The sequence below is a fragment of the Triplophysa rosa genome, linkage group LG21, assembly GCF_024868665.1.
Source record: "Triplophysa rosa linkage group LG21, Trosa_1v2, whole genome shotgun sequence".
Lineage (NCBI taxonomy): Eukaryota > Metazoa > Chordata > Actinopteri > Cypriniformes > Nemacheilidae > Triplophysa > Triplophysa rosa.
Genome location: NC_079910.1, coordinates 9,210,337 through 9,231,580, shown reverse-complemented (window position 1 = coordinate 9,231,580; position 21,244 = coordinate 9,210,337). Strand labels below are relative to the sequence as shown.

At 37.1% G+C, this 21,244-nt stretch overlaps 2 protein-coding genes across 2 annotated transcripts; both read left to right on the top strand.

The window, feature by feature from the left end:
• Positions 1 to 96: 96 nt before the first annotated feature.
• On the top strand, positions 97 to 4,638 carry casp9 (caspase 9, apoptosis-related cysteine peptidase). The gene is made up of 10 exons (XM_057319105.1): positions 97 to 366; positions 627 to 825; positions 983 to 1,087; positions 1,236 to 1,276; positions 1,961 to 2,137; positions 2,271 to 2,360; positions 2,587 to 2,734; positions 3,174 to 3,362; positions 3,484 to 3,593; positions 4,110 to 4,638. The coding sequence occupies exons 1-10, from the start codon at positions 235 to 237 to the stop codon at positions 4,209 to 4,211; spliced, it is 1,293 nt and encodes a 430-aa protein (XP_057175088.1). The 5' UTR covers positions 97 to 234; the 3' UTR covers positions 4,212 to 4,638.
• Positions 4,639 to 5,649: 1,011 nt separating this feature from the next.
• On the top strand, positions 5,650 to 19,396 carry arhgap4a (Rho GTPase activating protein 4a). Its single transcript, XM_057319104.1, has 24 exons — positions 5,650 to 6,128; positions 7,153 to 7,245; positions 7,508 to 7,679; positions 9,206 to 9,368; positions 9,914 to 9,976; positions 10,053 to 10,181; positions 10,473 to 10,601; positions 10,685 to 10,906; positions 11,732 to 11,833; positions 11,942 to 12,127; positions 12,217 to 12,301; positions 12,392 to 12,419; positions 12,787 to 12,883; positions 12,964 to 13,024; positions 13,115 to 13,192; positions 13,287 to 13,415; positions 14,507 to 14,612; positions 14,694 to 14,918; positions 15,001 to 15,065; positions 15,146 to 15,314; positions 15,426 to 15,527; positions 15,714 to 15,851; positions 15,992 to 16,058; positions 18,717 to 19,396. Exons 2-24 carry the CDS (start codon positions 7,179 to 7,181, stop codon positions 18,774 to 18,776), a joined length of 2,643 nt encoding a protein of 880 aa, XP_057175087.1. The 5' UTR covers positions 5,650 to 6,128; positions 7,153 to 7,178; the 3' UTR covers positions 18,777 to 19,396.
• Positions 19,397 to 21,244: the final 1,848 nt, after the last annotated feature.

The following is a 21,244-nucleotide window of genomic DNA, read 5'->3' as shown; positions in this document are numbered from 1 at the left end:
CAGACCTTTCGGCGATGACAATGAAATACCGCGAGAACGTTTCAAAAAGCGGAGCCTTCAACTCTCTCACATCGCTCTCGCGCTTTTGTGATGTCAGAGCGCGATCGGTCTGCGCAGCGAGGCATGAAGTCGAACGCCAAGAGGTTCGTGTCGATTGACAGAAGCTACTTTCAGATTTGTATTGTGAATTTCTGTTGTTTGCTGTTTCTTCTGACGGAATAGTTTAATGTGGGAATGGACCAAAGGCACAGAGAGATTCTTCGGCGGCACAGGAGTAGTCTAGTCACGACGTTAGATACGGCAGATATCTGCGATGGGCTTCTGTCAAAGGGGGTATTCACCCAAGACATGATCGATGAAATACAGGTAAGGATGACTGCCTTGTTTCTCATGAGAAAAGAGGAACAAGATTTTGAGGTTGGCTGTTTGTGCCTGTGTTTGATTGATATTACACAAAACTGAACGCTAGTGATAAGAACGCATTCAAGAGAGTAGCATCACTTATTCTTTACTTACAAAAAAAAACTACGTACAAACTACTGTGTGTTTTGGGGTTTAAAGATGAATGATTTAGTTTCCTCCTGTAAGGTCAGAACATTGACCATATGAGACACATCCTTTAACAGGTCAAGGAAACCAGACGTGATCGCGCCAGGGCACTGTTGACAGACTTGGAGACTAGAGGAAGTAGGGCTTTCCGATCTTTCTTGGAGTGTCTGCGTGAGACTGGCTATCATGACCACGCGGGGCTCCTGGAAAATGGAGATGGTGCTCATCCGCCTCGTCCCATGCCTGTACAGCCATCATTGATTCCTCTGCCAGTCCGTAAGTGTGCTTTTAAATAAAAAACACAGAATATAGCAACAGGAAGCACAAATATTGTTCACAGTAATATAAAACCCAAACACCATACTCATTATTTACCCATACTTTTACATTCATGATCTTTCATAGTCTTGTCTGATTGTAACATTCTTCACAGAGAGGCCGGAATACACTGAAAATCCAGACAGACCTGTTCTAATTCCTCCAACGGTAGTACCACTGAGACCTGGAACCCTGCCTGTGCCTAAGCCTAGTAGTCCTCGTTAGTTACCAATTTACCATTATGTTTTTGATTTTTTAATTGTACTTGAAAATATCTTGTCTGCTAAAGATGAAATTGAAGTGTTGGTTAACTAAGCATGGACGACCTCAAAATATTTGTTTTCTTTCCACACCTTCTGAAACAAAAGAGAACCAGAAACCGACCAGAAAAAGACGTGATAGTATACAGGTGGGTCATTCCATGTAACCTCAATCAAAGATCCCCGGCTTAAATTGTAGATTTTTTAAATATTTTTACAAAAGCAAGACCAACATCAGTGGTGATGAAGGCCAGAATATTAAATGCCACAGATGCTGACTAATCCACTAATGCCAGCATCATTATTTAATTTTTACGCAGAAATTTGTATATCTATTTGTAAAATCTGTTGACTTGAGCCAAATTTTATGCAGTTTTATGCCAATAGTGACAGTTCAAAAATGAGGAAAAAGCACTTTTTGTGGTACTTTTTTACCAAATGTGCATGCCTGTAATTAAAAAAAAGTTATACATACCCTACCTTAATGTCCTTTTAGATTCTTGTGCTTGACAAACATTTCTTTTGAGAACTACATTTTAAGGCCCGATATGGTTCAGTCCTAGAGATATGGGGATCTAAATGTGGCTTCATGAGTAAACTTACATTTTTGTAATGTAAGTGAAAACACCAATACTGTACTGTATGTTGGGAAAAAAAATCTTGACCATGTTCTAGTGGACCGACATGTACGTAGGTAGCTGTTTATGATTTCCTTTGCCCCAGTTTTCAGGTCTTGTTAAAACCCGCAACCGGAGTGTTTGCACAGAGTTTGCACCATTGCACCATTGTTAGTCCTTTCTGTTCTACCGTCCATCCTGTCTCTGTTTATGCAGACTTACAAGATGGATGCTAATCCATGTGGCATCTGTTTGATTATCAACAATGTGGAGTTTGACCCGGGCTCTTGTCTGAAAGACCGGAACGGGTCCAACATTGATTGTGACAAGATGGAGAGAAGATTTAAAGCTCTCAACTTTAAGGTTGTTGTGAAAAGGAACTTGAAATGCAAAGTAAGCCCACTATTTCCTCTTTAAGCATTCTTACTGTAAACACAAATGCATGAGAAATGACTTTGACATCAATATTGCATTTTAATTAATTTTATAAATACAGAAATAAACATTTGTCTCCTCCTGTCTACAGTACATCAGACGTGATATGTCCACTTTAGCGAAGGAGGATCATTCCCTATACGACTGCTGTGTGGTGATCATTCTTTCTCACGGCACTGAGGTAAATCTAGCACTATATATTTTTAAAAGGGTGATATTTGATTTGATTGCTTTATATTCATTAAGACTGTTAAGAACATCCTTGCGTTTTGAAACATGGCCAATTTTATTTGCTTCCTCTTTTTGTGTTGCTGTCTCATACTATTATATTTATTTTACACATTGTTTCCGTTACGAAAATCTCATGCTTTGCTCTTATGCTGTTCATAATTTTCTTGAATGTTTAGGCAAACCACAATCGTTTTCCTGGAGCAGTCCATGGTGTGGATGGAGGAGCCGTCCCAGTTCAGATAATCGCAAACTACCTCAATGGCCAGAACTGTCCCTCTCTACAGGGCAAGCCCAAACTTTTCTTCATCCAGGCCTGTGGAGGAGGTAGGCATTTTTAATACTTTAGTACACTTTAATACTCTGAGTTAAAGGAATAATTTGTAGAAAACTGAACTTTCTATCAATGCACTTTTCATTCATTTCCTTTAAAATTTTATGGCCAAGATCTAAAAAGAACAAATAAACTCTATAAAAGTAGTCTATTTAATTCAGGTGCCATATTCCAGTCATCAAGCCTAAAAATGATAGCTTCCTGTAAGGAACATACTGAAATTTGCTTCCTCAGTAAGGTCCATTTTCTGGAAAATCTTCCCCTTTTGCTGTTGCTATCAAATTTCATTAATACTTTGAAACATGGCAACAGAACATATTGTTCCACATTTGACGTCCATTGACATCAAACATAGCTTCTTACACATCTCAACAACAATCACAATTCAACATGCCTGACTATTTTGTTGTTAAAAAATTTTTACACATCCAGGTGAAAAGGACATTGGTTTTGAAGTGTCTCAAGATGAGGTGCAGCCCTCAATGGGTGGGGCAGATGACCAGACAGATGCTATTCCCATGTCCTCCAGCAGTGATTCTCTCAGCACACCTGATGAACTCGATGCTCGGGCAACTTTGCCCACCCCCAGTGACATGCTGGTGTCCTACTCAACCTTTCCAGGTTTGTTTTGTCCAAAACATATCGGCTGGATGAATTTTAATATGCACAGTTTAAACATTTTTGAGGGCTACTGCTATTTTCAGTACAATAGTACAATAGCTACATGTTAATGCATTTGCAGGCTATGTCTCATGGAGGGACACAGAGGCTGGGTCCTGGTATGTAGAGAATCTCGATCGTGTGCTTGAGCAGAATGCAGACACTGATGATCTGGTGACCATACTGATGATGGTGAGCCTTCCTATACTGCATCAAAAGCTTTGAGACTCTAACTAAAAAACATGATGTCCTTAAAGCGCCACGAAACCTAAGTGCTATTTTTGCCTTCTGGGTTTAAAATCCTCATCTAGCCAACGTCAAAAGATGTGACGTGGCGATGTACTATAGTACTGTGTTTTCTTGACCAATGAGAAGACCTTTCTCCTAATTATTCATGACAGCGCCTTGTGATTGGAGCGCCCGTCTCCCATGCTGGAACCTTCGCCGGTTTTTAACAGCTCTTCTTCTCACAGCGTTCACGACCATTTTAATAGCATTTTTTTAAAACGACAGTGAGGTCAAATGTAGCTGAAAGGGGAGGTTTCGTAACGCTTTAAAGAAAAATAATTGCACAACAAAATCTCTGAGTTGTTGTCTCGTAATTATGCCAATTCAGGCAAGATATGAATCGATAAATTAAGTGTTTCAGTGCAAATACATTATTTTATTTGCAATAAAATAAAAGAATGTAAAAATTGTTTTGTACAGGTAAATGATGCCGTCTCCCAAATATCTGCCAAGGGCTTGTATAAACAAATGCCTGGATCTTTCAACTTCCTCAGAAAGCTTCTCTACTTTCAGACGCCATGATCATGATCACTTGAAGATCTGAACTGTGTCTGTATGATGTCACCAAAACACTGCCATAATTTTTCTGCAGAAATATGCATAAACTAAATCATGTCATCATTACATTTTGCGGGGGTGTTTGTTTTTGCGATCAGAAGTTCTTACATATACCTGTATACCGGACAGTGCAAATAGACAGATCCTGACTTGGTAATCTTATTGCTAATATTATAAATGGTTGTTTCTGCAACATTCTGTAGTGTGCACTAGTAGGCGTATGTTTTCAACACTCCGCAAGAAAGTACAATCGATTTTTAATCAGAGGTGTAAAGAGTACCTGAAAACCATACTTAAGTACAGATACCTTGCAGTGAAAATTACTCCATTACAAGTTACAAGTCACCAATTCCAAAACGACTTCAGTAAAAGTCTTCGAGTATCTGATTTTAACAGTACTTGAGTATTTTACTCGTACTGAATGTAGGCTCAAAGCAGCTCTAGTCCTCAACACTTAAGAGACTTGTCAGTGAAAAACTAGAAACAGTCGATTCGTGAGGAGAGCAATCGCATTTATTTTCTTAAATCATAATAAGACTGAACACTTCAAAATTGCAACAAATCATGGTCGACACCATAACCTACATCTATTACAAACACCCAAGTCTCATTTAAGATCAAGTGCTCATAAGTAAGCCAACATTCTTCAAAAAGGTCTAAACGGATAAATAAAATAATGTTAGGTAAAATTAAAAAGTCAAAGCCAGCGATTGTCAACTACCTGATAATGCACTCGTATTCACATAAAGAAGTAAGGGCAAAATTCACAAGAAGTACCTTCAATGCCCTTTAAATGGCAATATTAATTCTTCTGTAGCAAAAATAAACTGCTGCAAAAAAAAAGATAGGTGCCATGCAAAATGTAATGTGTAATTGCATTAGTCATTACAAATATAGTGGAGTAAAGAGTACATATACTTGTTCAAACATGTAGTCAAGTAGAGAGTAAAAGTTGCTAATATCTTTAATACTCAGTACAACTACAAAGTAGCCAAAAAGATACTTAAGTACAGTAACTAATTACATTTACTCCAATACTTTACACCACTGTTTTTAATACACTTGTGGTTAATCTGTGCCATTAGAAACAGTAGTTAACTGTCGCACCATCTTCTCAGAAAATTCCAGATTGCATACAGAAGGCCTACTGTTTTTATTACTGTTTTATTTAATTAAAATAGTCACTATGTGATATACATTTGGTTACCATTTTCAATAAAAATAATGAAGTTTTTTAATGTTTATCATAACAGAACAATGTTATTTAATTCATTTGCAATCGATAATTTTAAGTTTTATTCAGTAGGGTCATTTTTTAGTTTGTTTCTAAAACATAGCACTCATTTTTGTATGACTGTATGGGTGTACATAATTATTTCCTGTATAATTTTTTACTTTTAAAGGCAGTCTGTATAAGACAGCTTTAATGTAATGTTTCTTTTACTGACCACACAGGGGTCACTGGTCACAGCCTTTGTTGGTCTGTGTGAAGATCTTTTGTAGAAGCAGCACTTGCATTGTGACAGATTGCATAAACCGCTTACAGTAGATGTTGATGTCAGTTCCTTCATATATCTAAACAGGCAGCGATGAATGTAACATTTTTATTGAAGCGCTACCCCAGATTGAAGCTGTTGGAAAGTTGTGATGCACAGTGAAGAACAGTCGTAGCGAGAAGACCGGGGGAGGAGGGGCCATTAAGGTGAAGTTTAACTCAGCATTCAGTTCTGTCAGCACACACTTGGTGAGTGAAAGGGGAAGCATCTTCTGTGTGTTGCTGTGGGGACAGAAAGATTGGGTTTTGGCTTAAACGATTATAATAAAGACAAGTTTTAAGAGGATATATCAAGTTCAATGTGAACATCAGGACGGATTAGTGAGGTAAGTCCTAATGGTTATACTTGCAAAAACATTGTACGATTTTAGTGCCCTTTCATATTCAACAAAATGTAATATGGTTTGAGTAATAAGCATATATAATTTGAAAAATAAAAGATGCATTTTAGATATGTGTATACAGAACAGCTATATCTTTTCATAAACGAACTTTATGCAGTAAAAAATATATTTGACAGAAGAATGTTAAGACACCTGAGCCAGACAGTTTGCATATAGTCCTAAATTTAAATGCGTTGGCTGAGTAAAATGCACATAAAACTTAATTATTGTTCTGATTAAAATTCATATTGTTCTGGATTCAAATATATTTATAATAAACAGCAGCTGGTGAATGCTACTTTCATTGGCGCTAAATGGGGAAGTGTGTGTAAAGAGTGAAAAAAGGAGTGGGACTCAAAGGGGGAGTGGCCAGTTAAATGATTCATGGTGAGAATGTATTGCTGGTGTCTGATTTGCGCACAGGAAGTTTGCTATCTTCCTTTTTCTGAAATCCCAGAGCAGAAACGTGTTCACTGAAACTTTAAATAGCACACTGTAAATGTTCTTTGACATTAGTCTGGTGACCGCTGTCATACTGTATAATGACACAGTGGGCAGGAAATATTACATTGCACAGACAGAATGAATGCAATGCAGAAAATGAAGATGTATAATTATTCATTTTTAATTACTTTTTATCAGAATAAATTAGTTTTAGTGTGATTTATATTTCGGAAATACTCTTCTGTACTGTATAATATATATATATATATATATATATATATATAAGATTCTTGTCTCAGTATGTCTGGTGTTATATTGTAATGTATTGTACAGTACATGTACATCAGTTAGGCAAGCCTTATTTCTAACTGGATGGTTTGTGCTTGAACTTAGAGCTCAAAAGTTCATATTTCGCAGTTCTACGGGTTAGAATTGTCTAGAATTAACAGTTGCCATAAAAGATTAAGTTGAAGCTTTTTTAAAGTATATATTATCATTCATTGTAAATGGCATCTGTTTGAAGGAGAATTTCTTCTTGTTGGAGTTACAATGTCTTCCCATGTCAAACTGTGGAGGGACAGAGTGGGGACTGCAGACTATGACACGCAGATCAAAGGTAACCACATCTTAACAAAGAATACATTTTGGAGGAAAGAAAAAGTGGAACCTAAATTAAACTCCAAGCAGGGAGATGAAATCAGCTGATAGGTTTCTGTGGCAGTTAAGTTTCTACTGCTGTTTTACAGCATCAGCACGTCTTTTATCAGCAGTCTGATAGCCTGAATTAACACATAATCAATGTTTATCTCATAATGAGCCATTCATTTATAATTATTTGTGGTTAAATCACTCGTAATCGCTCTCTTTCTTTACATTAGAGGTGCGATTGCAGCTAGCCGAGCAACTGAGGATATTTGACAGTCAGGTGGAGCAAAAGAGTCAGATGTTTCTAGACCTGACAGATTATCTGCGCAGACGAGGAGAGATCGAGGGGGAGTATGCACGCTCACTTGACAAACTGTCTGAGAGATTCTCCTCCAGAACAAGAAAGTGAGGATACACTGAGATAAAGCACCATTAAAAGACTAATCTTGATATTTATATCGTCTTGGTTTAACCCTTGTGTTCATGTTTTTGTTACTCAGCCACTGTTCACAGGTCTAGTGGACCCACCGCATTATTTGTTTTCTAAATCAATACAACCCTAAAAATTATGGAAAAAATGTTTACTTTATTCCATTTACAAATAACATGATACAGTATATGGTTAATATTTGTTATTTAAAGGGGTCATATGACACAGCATTATTGTTTGTTTTGCAATGTGTATACACGATTTAAGGTTCAAAAACGCTGTATTTTCCACATACCGTGCATGTTTGTATCTCGTCTTTGCCCCGCCTCTCTGAAACGCGTGGATTTTTAACAAAGCTCATTGCTCTGAAAAGCGAGGTGTGCTGTGATTGGCCAGTTAACCAGTGCGTAGTGATTGGTCGAATACTGCAAGCGTGTGACGGAAATGTAACACCTCTTACCATATTTGGAACATCAGGTTCCAAAGCAATTGTACTGACAGGTGCGCCCACCTTACTAGCGTATACATTTGGGCGGTCTTAGTCAAATCATACCACGAACTGACGTAGATGTGTGGGGGTGTGGTTACACGAGGCGTTTCAGGCAGGTCTGGGTGAGCATTCGCTTTTAAATAGAATGCATCTTTTGTTCCGACACTTTCATTTTTGCAATTTTACGTGTCTTATAACACACCAAAGGCACAGAAAAACATGTGTTCGCGCCATATGACCCCTTTAAATCTTTCAAATGACATTCATGAAACATTGTGCTTTTTTGTAAATAAAAGTTTCTAAAAAGGAAAACCATTGTTAAAAACATGTTTAAGAGGTTAAAAACACAATTTATGGCAACATTTGTTTTAGTAAACTTTAATACTAAAGTTTGTGGTTGAGGAGATTCCCCTTCCATGTAAAAGCGCTTTGAGTGTCCAGAAAAGCGCTATATAAATGTAACGAATTATTATTAATTATTATTATTAATAACATATCCACTTACCTGAAAACCACACAAGGGTTAAAACTATAGTTTATTTACTCACCATCATGTCTTTCTAAACCTGCATGACTTTCTTTCAAAACAAAAAAATAGATATACTGTATATATATCCTGAAGAATGTTGGTAACCAAACAACACTGGGGCCCCATTGTATGAACACAAAACTACATTTCTCAAAATATCTTCGTTTGTGTTCTGCAGAAGAAAGTCATACACAGGTTTGCATGACATGAGGCTGAATAAATATTGACAACATTTTTGAACTGTCTGTTTAATCTATGAATTTTGTATATACAGTAGGTATGTACTTTGGCCCCAGAAAATAAGGACACTTGCTACCTGGCTACATTTATGCATATGAATATAATTTACAAAACCATTTGACATTTATTGAAGAAACAAGGCTGGCCATTTACAATGTTATAAACATATTCTATGATGTATCTATTGCTTCCATGGAACTTTTAAGCTGCTAACTCTCTTTGTTGTCCTCTGGCCCTCTCAGGAAGGAGCCGAGCCATCAGTCAGTGGTTAACTGCTGGCAGGTGTTATTGACACAAACACGTCAGGAAAGCAAAGAGCACAGCATACTGAGTGACAACTACAGCAACACTCTTCCTCAGCAGCTTTCACACTGCATTGAGCATGCCCAACGCCTGGCCAAACGAGTACACATCTCTCTATCTCTCTCTCTCGTTCTCTCTGTTCCTCTTCTGTATTTACCAGGACTTTCCATTTATTTCATTGTTTTTATGCTAGTTTTAAATTTACATTTCCCTAAATATACACCTAAACCTTTTTGGAATTTCTTGTTTCTTTAAAAAATGTTTTAATTGCCAAAAGAATGTTTATTAAATCATTTAAAATTCAAGGACAATTTGTTGTCCTCACAATGTAATGGTTTCCCATTGCAAGGCAGGTTTGTTTCCATACAAAGTTCAAACCAGTACACCCACATCTGCAGATACTCTATACAGATAACTGTATACCGATCATTTTCACACAGTAATGTAACACTTAATGGTGCACACTTGCCCACATTCACCTGTCTTGCGGCTTTCTTTGCACTGTTTGCTTGCAGACAGCTCATAGACATAAATATTTACAAACACATTTGGTAAACCCACCTGCCACACACTAAAGTTCACTAGAGCGCATTATAATAGCTCAGACATCTCTGTCTTTTTTCAAATAAAAACTTTCATTTTCCCAGAGCAGGGACATTTGCACCCAGCTACATGATGGACTTTTGAAGGTTACCGCTGAACTTCAGACGGTACGTTCCCTTCTGCAACCCACAACTGTTTGATAGTATTTATAGTTAAATGAGGCTTACGTTTGTTGAAAATCAGGCCTTGAAGACGTATTACCAGTACTACACAGAATTCCTGTCAGCAGAGGGCAAACTGAAGGAAGCCACCAGGCTGGAGGAGAAACAGAAGCAAAGTGCTTCTAAAAAGATGGAAAGACTAATAGAGAAGGTACAGTATATCTTCCTTTTAAATACCTTTTGATATTGAATGATTATATTACATTTAATTCTTGTGATCACAAAAAACAACAACATTGTTTTTTTCTTTTGTCATGCACATGGACAGCATTTTCCTCCTGTGCATTGTAAACTGCAGCAAGGGTGCTCTGCATATGACTGTCACTTCCTAGATTTACACGTCTGACTATTGTGGTTACCTCTTGTGTTTGTAAGAGCAACTGTATGTTTCAGTTGTTCCAGCAACTTCTGCGGTAACGTTTATTCTATTTTGTGTGCACAGAGGCAATGTAAAGTTGAAGAAATTCAGCTGAAGTGCACAAAAGCACGCAACGACTACCTCCTCAACCTGTCTGCAGCTAACGCGTGCATGAACAAATACTACCTTCATGATCTCTCCACACTTATAGATGTGAGTCCCTATGCCCCCAAAGAGACGGCATATACAATAGGTTTCCAAACTAACTTGACCTCTCTCCTTGCATGCTCACTCAGTGCTGTGATCTGGGTTACCATCAGTCCATATCAAAGGTGTTACAGTTTTACCTTAGCAGTCGACAAGGGATGCAGCAGAACGTGAGCTCGGGTTTGCTGCAGCTGAACACAACTGTCTCAGAACTTGACCAGAACCAGGACAGAAACACGCTCATGCAGGCCAACACCTCGGCCTTTTGCCTGCCCCTCCGCTTTCAGTATCAGCCTTATGATGGAGACCAGGTTATATTTTTCAGCATTGAATTCTAATATATTTCTCAATAGTGATTTATTGTTATTATTAGGGCTGTCAAACGATTAATCGCGGCGATTAATCACATCCAGAATAAAAGTTTGTTTACATAATTTATGTCTGTGCACTGTGTGCTTAGTAATTTTGTATTTAAACGTACATAAACACAAAAACATACACATACATGTACATACAGTATATTTAGGGAATATTTAGATGTATTTATTTATATCTACCAATAACTGAAATGATGTTATTAATTTTTATATTTTTCCTAAATATATGCATGTGTATGTGTTTATAAATACAAAATGAATATGCTCAATACACGGACAAATATTATGTAAACACAAACTTTTATTCTCAATGCGATTAATCACGATTAATCATTTGGCAGCCCTAATTATTTTTAACTTTCCATTGAGGAGATTTAAAAGAGATTAAAATATCCTATTTAGAAGTGTATTTATTCATGTATTATACGTATATGTTTATACATACAACTTATGTATTTTCTATTTATTAAATGCCATAAAACGAAGATATTTCTTAAATGCTAGAGTTAAGACATGTCTCCACAAGAAAGAAAGAAAGAAAGAAAGAAAGAAAGAAAGAAAGAAAGAAAGAAAGAAAGAAAGAAAGAAAGAAAGAAAGAAAGAAAGAAAGAAATTTTCCCTATTGATTTTTCCCTATTAATTTTTTTTATTCCCTTATTGATGGAAATGTCAGTAAAATGAACCAAAAATTACTAGTGGATTGCTTTTGCAGTAAAAAATCTTTACTCTTAAGATTATTGAACATCTGTTGTGTTTCAGGTTTGTGAGGTGTCCGCCACAAGGGAGGTGATGAGTGAGTTGGCGACTCGTTTTCAGCAGCTACAGTCCAGACTATCTTCTGTGACTATGGAGGTTGAAGAGGTACACACAAATGCGCAGATATACTATCAAAAAACTGAATACATTTATGATATTTGATTGGCTTCTAATAAATCTTTTTTTGAAACATCTAAACAAAATCCACTACAGTCTGGCAAACTACTCCAGTCAGCTCAGTCGTCCATACTCTGTGGAATTATTGAGGAGACCTTCGGATCCTCCCCTGACCTCCCCAACAGCCCATCACATGAGGGGAGCAGTGACATCTCGGCTTATAAAACCCATCAAATTAAACGTAGAGTCAGCCTTCCGGACACAGAGAGTTTATACTTTGTGGTAATTATGAAAACAATGTTACTATTATGACCATAAGAATACTCATAATACGTTTTTTTTTTTTAAACATTATTTTCTTTATATTGCAGAAAGTCAAGGAGCACCTATGTAACAGCTCTTTAATATCAAAGCTGGAGGCCAAACATGACCTGCTTAAAGTTGCCATTCAGAGAGGTGAAATAAGTTCAATAAGTTAATATAATGCTAAAGCTGTTTGATGTGAAAATGTGAATCATTTACCTCTCTTGTTTTTTTTCTAATCAGCTGAAAGTCTTGATGTAAATCAGTCCAGGTAAGTAAACAAAGGTGATGGTTTACTATATGTATATCTATTTTGCCCACACGTTTGGTGCATTGTAACAGATTATAAAACGGTCAGTTCTGGTCCTTGATTCTGATTGGCTGAGCCGAGTTCTAAGCTGTTATAAAATACCCCGATTTGTAACGGCTGACCTCATTACATAGCCTAAATATAACTTATTTACTTTATTTTATGAAACCTTGCTACGCATGTGTAATAACTGTTTTATGGAATAACTCTGCTTCGCGTCGTGCCACAATGCCCTTAGCTGTTATAAATGCACTGTAACACACTGCTTCTTAGGGCCTATTGCTTTAATATAGCAAGATTGTATTTGAACATTTCTATGATTTTTTAGAAGATATTCCAGAAGATCTGTGCGACATAGAAAGAGTCAACTCAGTGCCCAGATCGGACAAAAGCTCTTCAATGGGGATCTGGTGTCATACATCCAAGTAAACTGATTCAAGACGTGTTCTGATTCACTGATTAAAAAAGTTCAAGGCATCTGACTCACTCACTTCCTCCCTATCAGGCATCAGGACAGCCCATTCCTGCGGTAGTGGAGAGTTGCATTCGATTTATTAACCTCAATGGTAGGTCAAACACTAAACCGAGTCATCCGTGCATTCTTTTTGCGTCATTCACTGACATTCTAACCCAGTCGCCCTTTCTTCTACGGTAAGGTTTGCATCATGAGGGGTTATTTAGAGTTCCTGGCTCTCAGATGGTGGTGAATCAGCTGAAGGAGGCATTTGAGAAAGGTATTTCCATGTACTCTGTGACAGTGACCATATTCTCCTCCCTCACTTTTAGCATTAGTAACAGTCTGTGAATTGTTTGATTCATCTATTATAGGTGAAGATTCCCTCGCTGAAGGAAGGTGTGATATAGACTCTGTGGCCGGCGTGCTGAAACTTTATTTTAGAGGACTAGAAAAAGCCCTCTTTCCTGAGGACAGTTACGAGCAGCTGATGGAATGTGGCCGTAAGACGATTTTACTAGAGTAATGTGTGTGTGTTTTGCATGCTTGGTCGAACGCATTTCCTGCGTTGATATGTTTTTTAATGAAACAGGAAGCTGGGTTTGGTACATATTGAAGAGCCTTTAGTTAGTCAGTAGGTTTTTACATCACAATCTGGCCAAATCATGATTTGCTAAATGCTATTGCAAGTTGGTATTAGAAAAACTGTTTTATTGGACTCTGTATTAGAATCAATATTTTGCCCTATTTTGATTCATAAAAGTGAATTTTAGCAACTTTTGGGGCTGTTCTTACATAGAAGTGGCCAAAAATGATTTCTGGCGGGGCATCTTTGTGCAATATTTGCTTTTTTAGTGCCCCCTCGGGTTCTAATAAACTATCAAAATATGATATGGCTAGAAATATGGGTTTTAATCGAATATACAAAAAATAACAACCTTATCTCACAGGTAACTGTGATCTCGAGATGAATTAACTCACAGGAATTCGAGGTGGCTTATTCGTATTAATTTGTACGTTGTGAATCATACAAAACCAAAATGATTAGAAAAAAGCAATTCTGAAGCCCCACCGCTAAGCCCGCCCCTTACGTTACTGACGTGAAAGCAAATCATACTAAATCATGTACGAATGAGATCACACGAATTCACATGAATTGGCCACAATAAGCCACATCGTAAAATAGTTACGGTTTTGCCGTGAGATTGTGTTAAAAATGCATGCAGAAAAAGCAAACATTGACTACAATTTTATCGATTCTTAATATTTGTTGATCATCTCTTTGTAGTAATATTTTGTAACCATTCTCCTGAACTATGTCTTTGTAAACTTTGAATGTGTTGTAATTTTTTGCCAAGCCTCCCTAAATTCTTCTCACAGCTAAGCTTCATTGTATACCCCATGTACAACTATGCAGCATGAATACATAGTTTTTAATACATTTGAATAAAACGCAAAGACATCAAGTGTCCAAAGTCGGACATCCCTTTTGGTCGAGCCTGTATATGGCCGTACATCTAAAAGAATTGGACTAAAAGCCACATTTATTAAATTTTCGATTTTAATGGGGGCTTCAACTTCTTCTCCTATTCAGAAATAGATGACGAAACAAAGAAAGCATCACAGCTGAAGTGCATCATCTCCACATATCCGTCTCCGCTCATCATTGTCATGAGATATCTGTTTTCGTTTCTTCACCAGTGAGTATCACATCATCAGTTTCTGACTTTTAAAAAATCCCCACATGTTAATGTATGTGCCTGCTTGGTGTGTGTATATAGTGTTTCCCAGTACAGCGATGAGAACATGATGCAGCCCTATAACCTGGCGGTTTGCTTTGGCCCCAGCCTCGTAAGGGGGCCGGACAGCGGAGACGCAGCTGAACTTCAGCGTATCAACGCCCTGGTCAAAAGCATCATCGCCCAGCCTGAGAGCATCTTCCCCAGCCAGAATGAATTAGCAGGGCCAGTGTATGAAAAGTGCATGACAATGGAAGAAGACGATTGGTAAGAATTATTAATTCACGTAAAGTTCACACACACCCATGTGAACACTGGGTAGGAGTTTTGCATGTTCTTTTGTCCTCAGTGAGACGGTAGCAGAGGAAGGAGATGGAGAACCAGACACATCTCAAATAAAAGAGACAAAAGATGGTGAGTTTGATTGAGCATTTAGATTAAATTAACTTAAAACATTCATTATGGTCTGTATCGTCCCTGTTTGTGATGTACAGAGCTGCTGGGAGTGGCCTTGTTTGACTACAAAGGCCGTTCCTCATCCGAGCTGTCTTTTAAACAAGGGGACCGCCTCATTCTGCACACCCAAGCCTCTTCCGATTGGTGGAGAGGGGAAGTGAATGGGACAAAGGGTCTAATTCCAAATAAATATATTAGTGTGCCAAGGTAGGTTTTGAACTGTTGACTCCTTGGATCGATAAGGAGTTTTTTATTTAAAAAAATTTAAATAAGTGAAAACAGAATTCAGAGTCCTAACATGCCTTGATGTGTCATCAGCGTGGGTGGAGGACAGGACCAAAAAGAGAAAGATTCTGTGAAATCCAGCTGTGATAGACAGCAGAAGGAAGAACAACAACTGAGAGTGGAGCAAAGCACACGGTAAGACCCTCACAGTCATGAGCTCTCTAACCACATGTGGGTTAGTATTATAAAATGTTTACCATGTATGATCAATACTCGGTGTGAACCTTGCCTAAAAGAAAAACTCCATTCTTACGTCACCATTACGATGAATGAGTAGCTAGATTCACTTATCATATAGTTTTGTATCTATTCATATTCTAGGCTCAAGGTTTCTAATGACAAATCTGGGGTTGGTGCCACTGCCAGCAATGTCACTTCTGCAAAGGTTTCGTTACAAATTCCCACAGGACAATACACCAGGCCAGGAAGTTCTCCAGGAGCTCTACGGAAAACTTTAGAGTGTGTAATATAGAGTTTGCTTGCTATTCATGAAAGCGTTGAAAAAAAATGTACTCCGGTGAATGATTTATAAAATCAGTTTTTTGAAATCAGTGCTTTTTCTAAAGTAACAAATGTTTGTTTCTGTGTCATTCTGACAGCCCTCAAATGAGGCGTTCCACAGTAGGGGGAGGTGCTGGAGAGGTGAACTCAATAGAAGTGGATAAGGTCTGGAAGTTCCTCATTTACATTTACAACCAGGGGTTAATATTAATATTTTAGGCATTAGAACCCATTATAATGAAACATTTTGTCCACACTGGACCCCATAAAAACAAACCCCATTAGAACGTGGTGTCTGGTGCAGACATGGTGTTACATTCCTACTGGAAAAAAACAGCTTAAAGCTGATTGGCTGGTCTCTCAGCATGGTTTTAGCTGGTTTAGCAGCGTGATTTTGAAGGAGTTTTACCAGCTTTGCCAAGCAGAAAGAACCAGTTCAAACCAGCTACTTAGATCTTAAACCAGCTAAGACCACCCAACCAACTTAGGCAGGTTTTAATTGTTTTTTAGAAGGGATGTGAACTTCCCCCTAGATATGTTTTTTAGCTACACTGATATTGTCAGACTTAAAGGGACAGTTCACCTAAAAGTATAAATTCTGTCTTCATTTACTTACCCTCGAGTTTTTCCAAACCTGTATACATTTATTTGTTCTGATAAACACCTAAGAAGATATTTTGAAGAATGCTTGGCCACCATTGACTACCATAGTAGGAAAAATGACAATGGTAGTCCAAAGTGCCCCAGAAATGTTTGCTTTCCTACATTCTTTAAAATATCTTATTTTGTGTTCAACAAAACAAAGACATTTATAAAACTATTTTTCCTACTATTGTAGTCAATGGTGACCAAGAACTGTTTGGTTACAAGCATTCTTCCAAACTTCTTTCTCTGTGTTCATCAAAACAAAAAAGTATACAGCTTTGGGACAACTTGATGGTGAGTAAATAAAGACAGATTTTTGGATGAACTGTGCCTTTAAATACCATCTGCATAGTCAACCCAGGGTTCGAATACGCCCTTTTCACATGACGTCACGCATCTTCCGTTCTGCCGCGAAGCAGTGTATCATTACTTCCGCTAGCACTCCAGTTCATAAGGTGGCGGTAATGCACCTATAAGCTGATTTTCCAACCGCCAGTAAAACTCAAGAAGAAGAAGTAACTTCCGCTAGCGCATCAGAATGGAGTTTACCAAGTGGCTTGCACATCTGCCACAAATATGTCTAGATGATGTACAACGTCTTGCAGACAAATTTTCGCTAACGACAAGATCAAAGCTAGAGAAAGGATACAAATTCTTCGTAGAACAGTACCTGTTTGATTATGAAGGTAAGTGTTTTGTTTTCTTTTGGATAAGTACTTGAATACGTGTTCTGTCAGTTTTTTTCCTCACTGTTGTTAAATTCCAGCGCGACGGCAAAACGGAAGTTATTCTTCTTCTTCTTCTTGTTTGTTGCAAGACGGATGTTATGATACACTGCTTTGCAAAAAGGCGGAAGTTAAGTGACGTCATCGTGAAAAGGGCGTATTGAGGGGGGGCTGGGGCGGTCCCCTCATAAGGTATAAAATAATGAATTTGGGGTCCCCTGGTTTTCCATTAAAACTAGACTACTAGACTAAATTATTTTTGTCAAATTATCACGCTAAAAAAAAACACTGTTGTCCGTTATTTGTTCAAATTTCATAAAACGCAAATTAAAATGACATTTTTATCTGAAAAATCCATGTATGCTCAAGCGCGCCACACAGTGTTCGATGAAGACATGTACCGAGATGTCGCACTGAGACAATGGCGTGTGCGGATCCTCTTATATTGAAAGCGTTTTTCTTAAACTCAACAGTTACTATCATTTTGATATGGAAGTCTGTCTTTATGAACGATGTTATCTCACATTGTCAAAACAGATGCGATGCGTTACTAAGCAACTAATGGGACATACGGGTGGTGGAAAAATAGGAAAGGGAGCGAAAATATTTTAAATCTTTTGCTCTCCCCAAGAACATCGCGTTCCTTTGCAACACTTTTGCGTTTCCGCAAGAATATTTTTCTTCCTTCAGAAAACTTTCGCATTCCCCAGAGATTATTTTGCGGGCCGTTATACAAACATGAGCTCCGACTTTGACGAGGAGGCTATCCTTCTGCTTTCGCCCATGGGAATTACATTTGTTTTTCTTATTCTGCATTGGTTCATGTGGATTATTTACATATACTTGATCTACATTAACAAGAGATGAATCATGTTTACAACGCTCATATGCTTCTGACTAGCTGGTTTGGCAGCACTGTACAGACTGCCACTATTGACTTTGACGCGTCCTCATTCACTGTTCCAAGGATTTTTTGTATTAATATTCCAAAAAAAGGAACAGCACTCCATTGCAGTAATATACAGAACAAGAATCAAAGGACAAGAAAATAAATAAAGGAAAATAAAAGGAAAGGAAATTCTGAATTAGTAAGAAAAAAATTATAATAAATTTGGAGAAAAAAATCTTATTGTTATCAATAAATTTAAGAGATTTTACAAAAAGCGAAATCTCAGCAAGACAGACATCAAACAGGCTAAATCTTAAGAAATTTGTTTTTGTGAATAAAAAACGTACAATGTAAAATATAAAAATAACGGTAAGATCGATAGCAAATTTTTAAGAGCTGGTTAGGGGACCCCCCCAAGAGCTTTGACACAACACTGTTTCAACCTACTAATTTGGTTTTACCCGGTGTTAATTTCAAATCCTGGTTATATCCCTGATAAGTTTTTGTTTGCCTAATTATTTGAAATTGCTTAATCAATCATATTTCGACCTTCCTTACTTGCAGGATGTGTGCCAGATGATGCACACAGTATTCCAAGAGCTCATTTCCCGACAATCTTCTTAGGACTGAAACAAATGTGCATCACCTCTTCCTTATCACTAGTGGACTGGGATAAGAATGGTTATTTGCTGATCCAATGGACTGAAAAAAAACCTTGAACAAATAGAAAGCTTCTACAAGAAGCATGGACTTCCTGAGAATTGTATTCTATTTTGTGGAATTAGTCGGAATTTGGTCTGCCTGTTTGTTTGTTTGTTTGTTATGTAAATATTTAACATATTTAGCCATATTAAAAAAAGCAGATTGTAGTGTTGTCTATTAAACACATGAGGGCAGTGTCCTCACAAGTGACTCCTTGAATTTTTTTAAACAACTGCCTCCTGTCAAAGTGACAGTTATTGGTCATCTACCATAAACTGCCACGACAGCCAATCATGATAATTTTCCATATTTTGATTCATAAGAACACATGCAGCATGCACACACTATCTCTGAAATAGCAATTTAAGTGTGGAAATACTCGTGTATCCTGATGATGGCATTGATTGTAAAAATCATTAGAATGAAAGAACAATAAATGACGCTTTTACAAGTAAAATTACTTGTACTTGTTAAATGACTAGGTATAGAATACTTTGTATAGTATAATTATAAAAATCAGGCTACAAGGAATAAAAATTGGAGCAGTTTTCAGTACTTCTTCAGTAGTTTTCTTGAACTGACAGCTTTTCAGTATTTTAAAACTTTAGGAAACACGGGCTATATAAAACTAAAACACTTTCCAATTTGCAATTAGAACTACAAGAGCGCCTGATAAAGAAAATGTTATGTTTGTCTTTGGAAAAGGTGTTTTTTAAATGATCAGTATCCAACATTGTGCCGGTAACATGGCCAGGGTGGCCTATAAGTTAAACTGAAACTTTATGTGTTAGTAATTTCATCTGTATTAGAGAGTAATGCTCAAAGCTTGTGTAATACTGTAAAACAAACAAGCAGATTATTCTTGCAAAGGAATCTTATATAAATATTGGGGGTACAAGTGCGTGGTAAAAACTGAAAATATTTTGAACCCGACTGCTTTAATTGTGTTCAATTTCTTTTTCCGGGAGACTGACTTTTGCTGCAGCTTTCTGTAAATATTGTTGTTTATTATTCTCTCAGCTCTCTCACTCTCAGTGTTTATATAGCAATCCCAATGCAAACCAGCTTTTTGTATAACTCCATGTGGTATACCTGCCTTCCATATTTAAAGGAACTCGATGCCTGTAACAATTACAGTCTTCATTCAGGTTTCCAGTCTCTAAAATTTAGTTATTTCCTGTTAAACATTTCCTGCTGTTTCATCTTCTGTTTATGACAAACTCTGTCTTGAGACTGTGCTGGAATGCTAATGAAATTTCGTAGTCTTTCTTTCCAAATATATTTTGGACCTGCATGTCCAAAATTTATTTGCACAGCTTTTGGGCAAGCACACACCAGGTAGTCGCTATCAAAGCATCCATTCCAAGTCCATAATTTATAGAGGACAGGTCATAAGACATGGCTTACATAAACTGTTAGGAAACTCTTTGATGTCACTTTATGCTATCATCTGATTTTATTTGTGAACTTAGTTAAATTAGTTAAGTCCAACGTTATATCTGATCCTACTTCTTCGTGAACAGGTTTACTCATTGCATGTCCATTTCTGTACAGAAAAACCCTTGATTCAATAAAAGCAATGGAAATGAATTAGTGAATGGCCTTGGGCACAATATACCCTCCAGTATCAAGTTCCATTGGCAGAAACCTTCTGTATTCTTCCTAAAACACCACTATTAACAACTATAAACCACTGTGCCCAGCAAAACCAATTGAGAAGATCGTCTTTATTTGAAGAATAAAGATTCTGTTTCAGAGAACAAAGAGAACAAAATCTGTATCTCACAAAGCCCTGGCTTTTAGGTTTTTACTACAAACAAAGGAATGTATATATTTTGCCATCTAAACTGTGTATAAGTTCACCGCCTGATCACTTGCAGTTCACACTAACAGAGGTCTTCATTCATTTCCTGTTCTAAGAGGAAACCGATTTAACAGGATTCAAGATATAATCCAGGTTTCAGAGAAACATACGGATACCACGTGCATGATGTATGAGCCTGTATTTACTGCACCATGAGATGGCCATCCATTTCATATAAGAATATTTTTGTTGTTTTTTTCAAGTGAAAACATAATGTTCTGTCCCTCTATCATGCAAGCATTTTGTTTCTTTACTTGTTTGTTGTTGTATCTTTTCCGTTTTCATATCAAATTTTAATGCTGAACTAAATTAAATCAGGTTAAATCAGTTTAAAAATTCTTCCAAGAATAGATTGTTTTATTGAGTACATTAAAATGACATTTAGAATTATATCTATAGAAATATATATATATATATCTCAGGTGACCAGATCATCAAAAGCAACACAAAATTAAATGTATATAGGCTACAATGTTCTTGATCTTTATGGTTGGAAATTAGATTAAATTACTAAATTAATTTTCTT

Bases quoted from the DNA above. Each gene is read 5' to 3' on its own strand.
- casp9 (XM_057319105.1), top strand. From the start codon at position 235: ATGGACCAAAGGCACAGAGAGATTCTTCGGCGGCACAGGAGTAGTCTA. The intron at 1,088-1,235 runs GTTAGTTACCAA...CTGAAACAAAAG, and splicing joins GCCTAAGCCTAGTAGTCCTC to AGAACCAGAAACCGACCAGA. The intron at 2,361-2,586 runs GTAAATCTAGCA...TTGAATGTTTAG, and splicing joins TTCTTTCTCACGGCACTGAG to GCAAACCACAATCGTTTTCC.
- arhgap4a (XM_057319104.1), top strand. From the start codon at position 7,179: ATGTCTTCCCATGTCAAACTGTGGAGGGACAGAGTGGGGACTGCAGAC. The intron at 13,416-14,506 runs GTAAGACGATTT...TCTCCTATTCAG, and splicing joins GCAGCTGATGGAATGTGGCC to AAATAGATGACGAAACAAAG. The intron at 15,852-15,991 runs GTGTGTAATATA...TCATTCTGACAG, and splicing joins GCTCTACGGAAAACTTTAGA to CCCTCAAATGAGGCGTTCCA.